At 39.9% G+C, this 11,242-nt stretch overlaps 1 protein-coding gene across 3 annotated transcripts; it reads left to right on the plus strand.

Annotated features, from left to right (window-relative positions):
* Positions 1–729: 729 nt before the first annotated feature.
* On the plus strand, positions 730–4,186 carry LOC112179593 (protein HOTHEAD). 3 transcript variants are annotated; one of them, XM_040511829.1, is made up of 8 exons: positions 835–853; positions 990–1,048; positions 1,164–1,293; positions 1,644–1,983; positions 2,133–2,434; positions 2,541–2,917; positions 3,252–3,817; positions 3,918–4,186. In XM_040511829.1, the coding sequence occupies exons 3-8, from the start codon at positions 1,212–1,214 to the stop codon at positions 3,967–3,969; spliced, it is 1,719 nt and encodes a 572-aa protein (XP_040367763.1). In that variant the 5' UTR covers positions 835–853; positions 990–1,048; positions 1,164–1,211; the 3' UTR covers positions 3,970–4,186. The 3 variants fall into 3 exon arrangements, with proteins under 3 accessions (XP_040367762.1, XP_040367763.1, XP_024173825.1); XM_040511828.1 differs by having other exon boundaries at positions 730–1,048; XM_024318057.2 differs by lacking the exons at positions 835–853; positions 990–1,048 and having other exon boundaries at positions 1,070–1,293.
* Positions 4,187–11,242: the final 7,056 nt, after the last annotated feature.

Raw genomic sequence — 11,242 nt, forward strand, 5'->3', positions numbered from 1 at the left:
AAAACTAATAAACAATAACTTCAAGTCATATGGGCCAATAATATTACCCCGGACCACCACGTACACTATGGTCTGAGACCATGTTATAAATGATGTTGTCTAATAATCATTTAAAAGAAAGGTTATTGGTTTGGTCATTGTGCGGGTTCCAAATTTAGTTGTTGGGACTCTAAACCTAAGAGCAAGTTCACCCGTTGGGTCACCTATTATTCACTGTTTTTTAGCATTATTTTCATCATTTGGGTCACAAGTACAGTGTATTTCGCGCCCTGCGTCACGAGCATAGTGTATTTCGTGCCCTGCGTCATGAGTATAGTATATTTCGTGACCCAGAGAATGAAAATATATACTAAAAAGCAGTGAATAGTAGGTGACCCGGTAACCCAACGGGTGAACTTGCTCTAAGTAATGGTGAATGGATGCAACAGAAGTACTGGTCACCACTCACGAGTCACGATAATATTTACTGTTTTGATCAATAAATCATATATAAATTTAATGAACACCTACTCCTAGCTCGTACATGAATTACATGATTGATGGATACAGTGGCAAAAATAATTAACTCCGTAGTGGTCACACCCCTACCAGATCCCGAATTATTTCGGTGCCGTTAACAAAACCTAGCTGCGTCATCCTACCTCCTACCAAACAATTTAGATCTAAAAGAAAAACATAAATTTGTATCAGTTTAGAGGAGCTGGTCTCTTCAGAAAAACATTTGCTGAAACGACGAAGACAATATATACCTTAAATTGCTTTAAACGAATTAGCCAGAGAGCACGTGAAGCTAATTAAACGTGTCTGTGGGACATAGTTCAGTTCAGAGACCTTTTCGACCTATAAATCAGCCGTAAGTATAGAAGAGCTAAGCGGTAGCTAGCTTCAATTGTATGTGTAGTATCACATCTTTTGCATTTCTTGAATCTTTGGGTATCCTAGTTTTCTGCCCAGTAATTTCTGCGAGCTTGTTTCACTCACCACCTCAGAGATCGTTGGACCCTGATTGGACTTTATTGTGTATATATAAGGAGAAGAAGGCATCAAGGTTTGTACAGCAATTAACTCCATTTAAACCAGTTGGTTAACGAAGATTTGAGCTACCTCCTTCTTTCGTTCTTGATTTCTTTCTTCAGTTCTTGAGGAGTTTATAACACTTACAGGCTACTTGCTTGAAGCTAGTTGTGACCAGAAATATATAATAGAACCTAATGGGTACTTATATGGGGTGCTGGAGATTGGTGTTTGGTGCTGCAATTCTCTTCCTTCTTGGCTTCTGCGACTCCAACACAGGTACATCAACTAACTGAAACTTTGTAACGATTTTGCTCTTGTTTTTCTGGTTAGCGATCTAGTTGTGAAATATGCATGAGATCGCAGTGATCTAATTAGTATATGAGTTCTCTGGAGACTCTGATATGAATTAAGATTCACATTTGGAATAAGTAATTAACTAATACTATGAGTTCATGATATTTCATCATCCGTACAACAAATATCATAAAAATTAAAGGGAATACCTTAAAATGTTGCCTACATTAATTGCTTTATTGCGAAACTGAACTAGTAAATCAAAAGCTATTTACTCGTTATTTACCTACAATCTTGCATAACACGCATAGTTTTGTCTCTCTACGTTACAGCTCCAAACTTCACCTTCATGCACAATGCAACAACAGCTCCAGCCATATCATACTATGACTACATTATCGTAGGTGGAGGCACCGCCGGATGCCCCTTGGCTGCAACTCTTTCCCAAAACGCCAGCGTTTTGCTACTAGAACGTGGCGGCTCACCCTATGGCAACCCTAATATTACCGATTTAGGCGCCTTTGGGGCAGCGCTCGCTGACCTTTCCCCCACATCCCCCTCCCAGCGCTTTGTCTCTGAGGACGGTGTTATTAACGCTCGGGCTCGTGTTTTAGGCGGTGGAAGCTGCCTAAACGCCGGCTTTTACACACGCGCTGCCGCGGACTACGTCAGGTACATACCAACATATGCACCGACGTATATTCAAACAATATACTTAATGTAATCAAAGATACGAAACATACTGTTCGATCTTTTGATATTGGCACTATATAACCTTTATATATACATAACACAACTACGATATGTGTTTCTATGTATAGGGACGCGGGTTGGGATGGGCGATTAGTCAACCAATCATACGAATGGGTGGAGCGGCTCGTGGCATTCCGCCCGCCAGTTCAAGGGTGGCAGTCTGCGGTGCGTGACGGTTTGTTGGAAGCCGGTGTGGTACCAGACAACGGGTTCACTTACGATCATATCTATGGGACCAAAGTTGGAGGAACCATTTTTGATGTTGAGCGGCATAGGCACACTGCTGCCGACTTATTAGAGTATGCTAATTCCACTAGGCTCACTGTGCTCTTGCACGCCTCTGTCCAAAAGATCTTGTTTAGAACAAGAGGTTTGTGCTCATTCATCTTTCCCCATTGTTATGACTTATGAACACCTAGTAAAACATAATGTTTTACTATTGTTTTTTTCCTTTTAAAAATAAAAACAATGAGCAGGAAAAGCAAGGCCATTGGCCCATGGTGTAGCGTTCAGAGACGCATCTGGAACCAGACACACAGCATACCTCAAGAGAGGGTCCAAGAACGAGATCATTATATCAGCTGGGGCAATTGGAAGTCCACAGATTTTGATGTTGAGTGGTGTGGGCCCTGAAGAGCACCTTAAGGCCCACAACATCACCGTTGTGTTGGACCAACCCATGGTTGGCCGAGGCATGTCAGACAACCCTATGAATGCCATTTTCGTGCCTTCACCTAGCCACGTCGAGGTGTCGCTCATCCAAGTCGTTGGCATTACTCGCTTCGGAAGCTACATTGAAGCTGCTGGAGGCGAAAACTTCTCTGCGAGGGACTATGGAATGTTATCTCCCAAGGTATTCATTGAGCCCTTAATTTCCATGACCAAATTCTCAAACATGCTCAAATGACCCATCTTCTATAATCTAAATGGTTGGGCTCTAGATGGGGACGTTGCTTCGGAGAAAACACCCCCATCTCCTAGTTCCTGTCTAGGAGTCCTCCAGTCATTAGAGACCTGTTCTTATAATTCGTATATCCAAGGATATAAAATGGCCTTAAAAAAAAAAAGGATATAAAATGGCCTTATGGATTCAATTTTGATGTATGTAAAAATATAGAAAACGAAATGTTCTACGTCCTTTGGATGTTTCTAATGGTTGTAGATAATTTTTGATGACATATTTGCAGATTGGCCAGCTCTCCACCGTGCCACCAAAGCAAAGGACCCCGGAAGCCCTAGCTAAAGCTGTGGAATTCATGAACAGTCTTGATGAAGCAGCTTTTAACGGAGGCTTCATCCTTGAGAAGATCATAGGCCCCGTTTCCGCAGGCCATTTGGAGCTCCAGACCCTAAACCCGAACGACAACCCCTCTGTCACCTTCAACTATTTCCAAGACCCCCTAGACTTGGAGAGATGTGTCCAAGGCCTTCATACCATAGAGAAGGTGGTTGAATCAAAGGCATTCTCCAAATTCCGGTTCAACGATATGTCAATACCAACTCTCCTCAACATGACAGCCCGAGCCCCCATCAATTTGCTGCCTAAGCATGAGAATTCTTCAAGGTCTCTGGAGCAGTTCTGTAAGGACACTGTGATGACCATTTGGCATTACCATGGAGGATGCCAAGTTGGGAGAGTTGTTGATCATCAATACAAGGTTCTTGGTGTTGATGCTCTTAGGGTTATTGATGGCTCCACTTTTAACTACTCACCTGGGACTAATCCTCAAGCCACTGTTATGATGCTTGGAAGGTACGTAACTAATTTTACTACTAGATTATTTATAGTTAGAAAGGTCTCAGACTCTCAGTTATATATAGTATGTGTAGTGATTTTCCATATAATGGTGCAGGTACATGGGACAGACAATACTGAATGAGAGACTTGCGACTGATGAACCATAGTGTGTTCATAATACTGGGGTCATACCCTATATATTTGTAACTATATATCAGGGCCGGTTCTGAGATTTGTGTGGCCTGAGGCGAATATAATCTCGTATAAATTGACATTAAGTGTTCAAGTAAATTTTTTTGGGTAACTAGTAATACATTATTCATATTGTTTATTCTATTGTGTATTTGGACAAAACAAAGAAGAAAAGAAAAAGTTCAATGTGTATTTCTTTATTCTATTGATTAAATAAGCAGTATATTTGGACCAAAAAAAAAACTCTAGGCTAGCGACTTTGAATAGATTATAAAGATGAAGAAAAATTCAGTGTAAAAAATATTCTAGCCCAGCAACTGAAGCTGGGTTTCGAACCTTGGTTGGGTGGACAAAACTAAGAAGAAAAGAAAAAGTTCAATGTGTATTTCTTTATTCTATTGATTAAATATGCAGTATATTTGGACCAAAAAAAACAAAAAAAAAACTCTAGGCTAGCGACTTTGAATAGATTATAAAGATGAAGAAAAATTCTGTGTAAAAAATATTCCAGCCCAGCAACTGAAGCAGGGTTTCGAACCTTGGTTGGGTGGGAAAACACAACAAAAAAGCTACCCATAACCACTAGGGCTGATGTAGCGCCCAATAAATGTGGTTTCAATAAAAATACATATAGCATCCTTTGAGTAAGTAGACAAATCGGAGGCCCCCGGGAATCGGTGACCTGCGACGGCTGCCTCACATGGCAGCCCTCAAGGCCGGCCTTACTATATATACAAACTTCAATTTACAAAACTGAGTATGGTTAGTGCATCATTTTTCTTCAGTATCTATTATTCACATATTTATGCAGTTTGTATGTAATTGATGGACATCGCATTAATTAGTTGCTCAATCTGATTTTCGGTTTTGATAAAAAGGAATACAAAGTTTTTTTTTTTTAGTTGAAGGAGGTTAGACTTTGTTAAAAGAAAAGGATTATAATAGCAGTGCCAAGCAAGAGTTATGCTTTTACAACTGATCCAATAATTCATTAGGTGACTTTCACTTTATTCATTATCTCTCTAAAGGTGCCGCACACGCACCAACCTTGGTCGAGTCTTCAGTCGAGATCCTCTCGTCCGGCGGGACTCTGGGTCGGTGGGGCTTGCCTCGTCGTCACTGGGAGGCTGCCGGACAGGTGTCGATGGTCTAGGGTTCCCTGGTTCATAAATCTGCAGTGGCACGGCTCGAGGTTTTGTGTCTGATCTGGTCTTGCTTGGGTCGAAACCACTCTGTGGCTGGGGGAGTCGTGGATCTGCTTCAAGGGATGGCGCGGGCTGGTGTTTGTCTTCAGGCAACGGCGGCAGTGCAGCGTATCGCCGAGCTGCAGTCGGTGCTCAAGGGGCACATGGATCATTTCTTTTTTGGATCGGGTCTGGTGTTGTTCTAGTTTTGTTGCCCTCGTGGTGGTGGCGGTGTGGTGCGGACGATGGTCCTTGAAGCGGCAGCGACGACATTGTGCAGGTGTGGTGCAGGCGTGGCAACGGTGTGCGGCGTCCTCAACACAGCAAGGCAGAAGTTCCATAGGGCTGAGTCAGCTAATTGGGCTTAGGGTTTTGCTCTTCTTTGGGCCAAATGGGCCGGTAGTTCGTTTTATTTTTTTCTAGTTCTTTTAGGCCTTTTTTTAGGCATCTAGTGGTTTTTCCATACCTAGTTTTAGCATTGGGTTTTGGTCTTTGTTGATTTAATTATCAGTATCTCTAGTTGTACACCAATTGAGGCCTCTAGGCGACTAGATTTACTGTTTTTTGAGTTAGGTTGGGAGGACCGGGCCTTCTAGCGCCTCCGGCGTAGTACCAAAGGGGGATTCCGCTTTGTCTACGTACTTGATTGTATAATGAGTAGGTCTATTTTTCTATGTACCACTGTGGGTACTACCACTGTCTTCTTGTCTGTCTAGATGACAACAGAAGAGTATGTAACGACCTATTCTGGCTTCTGATGAATATATTTTCTCCTAGTGGCTCTATTTCAAAAAAAAAAAAAAACAGCAGTGCCAAGCCATGCAAAAGAAAAGGAAAAAAAAAAAACTAGATGCACCTTTCAAAAAGAAATTAAACTAGCTAGATGGAAACGACATCAAAAATACATGAAAATAGAAATATAGCAAGAGCACTAGCGCGAAGCCAATTTTACCACTATGGATTGTTGCCATATAATGAATTTTGTGATCGATGGTATGACTACTCATGCATATCTAACGCACAAAATGACAAAAATTAATTTTGTGAAGAACAGAGGATATAATCTTCCATCAAACGATCAAAGTTGGCTAAGGATGTCAAAACATGACCATGTTGGCAGGCGATCCTTTACGAACAAGTACCATAAATCCGAATCCCGAATCCCGAATCCCGAATCCAATACCAATAACAGGGCCCAAAACCAAAGGAAAAACAAACAAAAGAAAATAAAAAAATATCAATAGGGAAGAGAATATAACATGGGATATACCTCAAGGACCAGGTTTTGCGCTGGCCTTACTTGCACTAAAGAGAGAAAGCATCTCTTCTTTGGGTCTTGCCCTTTTCTTCCTTTCTTTTTCTGCTTCATCTGTAAAACACGAAAGCAATGGAGGATATCAGAAATAGACGACCCATGAAGACCGAATATCTGAAAACATAAATTAGCAACAATCTTTTCAGATAAAAGGAGGAGGAGATATGGCATTATATTGCATGGGAATGTGTACAAGGATATCCATAGCATATGCTCCATCTATTCCTCTGCCCCTTATTCCCTTTCTGGTTTCTCAAACTCATCAGTGGCTATATATATATACTGCACTCAGTTATTGGTGCATCATGCATGTGTGTGGGTTGTGAGGAACCTTGATAAATAAGCGAATTAGTTGTAGGGCGTCTTTCCTTTGGCAGGCAGTGGTGGTTTTGTTTCGATGGATCGATCACGGCTTTCGCCTTGTGATTGATTATTGATTTATGATCTGCCAAAGGAGAGTTGCCCTGCAACTCTTTCTGCTTAATGTGATCTACTGCGACAGTCTAAAAGGTTGTGTTAGTTTCATGCAGGAGGTATGGCATATCAGAAAACTCGGAAACAGAATGTATGTGATCTTATTGTGGTTTTCAATTATCAAATTATTACTTGTTTAACTATTAAATTGTTCATAGTAAATGCATCGTATGTGATTTTTATATCATATGTATACAGTACTGGGTTTTAGAGATATGGTTGATGCAAAATGATCGAGTATGACATAGTTGTGTGGAAGAACCTAGCTAACTAATAGATTAATGCAACTGTGGGATGGATGACCGATGATTAATCCCAAACTTAGTTAAACTTCTCTATCACAACATGTTAGTTTTAATTGATTAATTACGCATGTTGAGGTTAGGGCTGTGCCAAATGTTTGGATTGAGTCTTATTTTGCAATGGTTGTACACTATTTTAAAATCTAAAAACTCATTCTTGGAGTCTGCACATGGAATAAATTAATGGAATGACAGTGGCAAGGAACTTGCAGCTTCAGGTCACACACATCTATAGGGAGGGCAATGTTCCAGCTGATGTCCTCGCCAACTTTAGTGTTTCTCATGAGGGCAATCATGGTTGGGGTGTCCTCACCCAGTTCTTGGCTCTTGTTTTTGGACGTGATTTTAATGCATGGCTGGCTTATAGGTTCAGGTAGCTTGATGATGCATGTATTGTCTTTCTTTGTTCTCTTTTCAGTTGAGTTTTTGTTAGGTCTAGAGCGCTTTAGTAAGTTCACTCAATCTCTTATATTAGGTTGCTTTCTTGAGCCTGGTTTTGATTTAGTCCGCCGGATCTTTTGTACTTTCACTTTATATTAATAAAATTTTGGGTTAGGACGATAACTTAGTCCTTCTCCTGCTTTCTTTAAAAAAGTAAAAAAAATAAAAAATAAAATTGTTCACGCCCTTCGTATCAAGACTGGTGAAGGCTAATTAATACTGTAGTGGTTTTTGCTATTTAGCGACATTGGGGAAGCGTCTTGGGGAGTTTGAAACTAACTACTGAATAGACTTTCTTTGATATGGTACAGTGGTCATAGTTCGACTACATGGTAGAGTAATTACCGGCCTTTACACTTGCGTTGGTGGTGAGTTCCAGCCTTCACACAATCACACTTACTCTACCACTCATCACACTGTCGTTGGTGGTGAGTAGAGTACCCAGGAGATCGACTTCTTTAATATTTCCCTCCGGTATATTGTTCCTCCCAGACATTTTTCACTTTGAATTAAAGGGATACATTGAAATTAAGCACATATAAGGTGAGCCAAGAGGGAGCCTCGATCATCTACCAACTATTAAATTACATACGTGCACCGAGTAATACAATAAAAAGCAAATTGATTGAGCTAAACAATGAGCGACCATGTCAAATTAACGATCGTGTTGTAAATATTTGTGGATAATCATGTAAATAGATGTTGAGTAATAGGTGTCTATCCCTATAGTTTGGTGATTGATAGGTTGTAATTGTAAGAGTGATTGGATTGTAATTAAGCATTACCCTTTCGTGTACACCATGTAGTCCTATATAAGGCTCCTTATGGTGAGATGAATAATACACACATTCTATTCTCTGTGTCCAAACTCTCTCTCTCTCTCAAATTTTTTTTCTGTTTTACAACACGTTATCAGCACGAAGCTCTAACCCAAACCCTAGCCAGAAAAAAAAACCCCCCTGCTGCAGCCTGTTTGCACGCCCCGAAACCTCTTGATCAGGACCTCAGATCAAAATCTTTCCTTCATCAAAGTTGTTCGTCTCTGCCTCTTCTTTCTGGCCTCCAAATTTCAGCCATATTGGAGTTGTTTTGAGACCTGTACACCATTTGAAGTGGCAGCTGTTCAGAAGAGAATCTGCTCCGTGTTCACAACTAGCTCTAAGATTTGGATCGAATAGCTTTGAGATTCGGGATTTCCTACCAGAAGAGGCGAATAGTTCTTGGATTGGCTGAGAAGACAACATTCTCAGTTCTGCACACATAAGCTGAAGATTCATCCGTTGTTCATCAAGTAATGTTTTCCAAAATCTAATTTCATATTCATGTTTAGTGAGCCTAATGATTGAATATGAACAATCACCATGATGCATGAACCCTAATATTTGGTATATACATATTTATATATATTTGTTTATGTGTCTTGGTTTATTTGGCTTTGGATTGTTTGGTTGGAAAAGAAAAAAAAAGGTTAGGATTCTTGGATTTGAAGCATTTGGTCCAGTAGTACCATATAGTGCATACCAATTAAAAAACAAGCAAAAAGAAAAGGGATTCTGCTGCTCTTGGGATTAGAACCCAGCCACATCATGCATTAGCCTAGCACATTGTCCACTATGCCACTATGGCCATCTGGAATTTATCAACATCATTTAATATTAATACTGCCATAAACAGATTCAACTCCATATAATTGGTGATTGATCAATTGATTCAACCTGTGATTTGATTTTGATTGATTTTATCCAAAGCAATTACCATAGTAATTTATGCTCATTATCACATTGAGACAATTCTGAATTATTACGTGAATTATGATAGAAGAATTATGGGCTTAATTTTTGGTTACACTAATTTGAAGTATGCCATTATAATTCCTTATGCTTGAAGCATTATTGGCTAAATTATTACGTGATTATTACATAAACATTATGCCTGAAGCATTTGCCAAATTTATTACCTGTACGTAATGCCAGAAGCATTAATGGGATTTGAACCCATTTCCTTAGGTATATAACCGCTACATTAATATATTTATGTTACGATTTAATAACATATATTGAACTTGGTTATGTTATAATTGTGAATATTAATAGAGGCTGAGTCAGAAGCTCAAATCAAGCCCAAAATCATAACAACAAATTCGAGCCAGAAGCTCAGGCCCAAGTTGCAAGGCCAAAATAGAAGCTCACTACATGTTACCATGACAAAAGTTATGAATCTTCTCAAACTAGGCTCATCCAGTTGGATGAGATGTCTAGGAAAGGTTCAGATGAGGCCGTGTACTTAAGCGAGCCTCGCTCCACCTAAACCTCATCTTTCCTTACCTGGTCGTATTCAATTGGAGTTACCGAAAGGGTTGAGTAATAACTTTTCATTCCTTGGCAGATTAGCCTGAGCCCAGCAGGCCCACTCTCCCTTTGCAGGACCTAGCAACCCAGTAGGCCTCACATACTCTTTGACTAGCGCATGAAAGCCTAGGTCACAAGCCCGCAGACTAAGCCCGATAGGCTTCACTATCAAGCCCACTCCTTTGGTCCATCAGAATCAAATAAAAGGAAAAATGATTTGATATTGTAAATAGATTCACCATATTTAATATGTGTAATTAATTGCCAGAAGCATTTATTCGCATAATTGTGTGATAATTAATCTGTTATATTACTAGCATGCAATTAATATCTCAATTGATTTGTGATTTCCATTTAGCCAATTTGTGAGATATTATTACAATTTGCTCTATTCAATATCATTTTGTTACTTGCCAAATTTTCGCATTAGAATATATGTGTAGAAAATGCAGGTATCTGATGAACCAGTAGTTCATACATAAATCGAACTTGTAGTTTCGATAATGCCATTTAAGAAACTTGAAGTTTCCTTCATAAATTCACCACACATGATAAAACCAGTAGATTTTACATGTCTAATCCGATTTTTCATACCATGTTATAGAACCTGAAGTTCTCATTACTTGCTTATGGATGATATTACCCAAAGCACTAATATTATTTGTTCCTTTCCTATAAGAAATGTCAAATCTCAACATGTTTGACTTTGTTGCTTTGGATCTCTAGAAGAAACTATCTAAAGTGAACTCAAGATGTGAAAATTCATCTGACTGCAAAGAAGATGAGATCAACAATCGATATTGACAATGTCGTCACTGAGGCTTTTGAGGCGAGTGCCATAATGTTCATAAAGAAACATATGGAGAGAGCACTCCAAGTTAAGTACCCGATTAAGAGGATACACAGACTCTTTGGGTTGCTCTGGAAGAGCACTTTCACCATCAGATGACCATTTTCTTGCTTGAAGCAAGACATGATTGGCAGAACAAAATAACCCATATGACCATCTGCCACGTGGCCAAGTCCCAAAAGGCCAAGGTGCATGTAATCCAGCTCCACGTGGCTAAGGCCCACGTTGTGGGAACCGTGATGCCCTAACTCAACAAGCCTGAGTTGAAAGGAACACTGGTCCGGCCCGTCGCCATCAGAATCAGCATGATCTTTGTTATCGATGTGGAGGAATT

This window comes from Rosa chinensis, chromosome 7, assembly GCF_002994745.2.
Source record: "Rosa chinensis cultivar Old Blush chromosome 7, RchiOBHm-V2, whole genome shotgun sequence".
NCBI classification, from domain to species: domain Eukaryota; kingdom Viridiplantae; phylum Streptophyta; class Magnoliopsida; order Rosales; family Rosaceae; genus Rosa; species Rosa chinensis.

Coding starts and splice junctions, on each gene's coding strand:
- LOC112179593 (XM_040511828.1), top strand. CDS start 1,212: ATGGGTACTTATATGGGGTGCTGGAGATTGGTGTTTGGTGCTGCAATT. Junction 2,435..2,540: donor GATCTTGTTTAGAACAAGAG/GTTTGTGCTCAT, acceptor AACAATGAGCAG/GAAAAGCAAGGCCATTGGCC. Junction 3,818..3,917: donor ACTGTTATGATGCTTGGAAG/GTACGTAACTAA, acceptor ATAATGGTGCAG/GTACATGGGACAGACAATAC.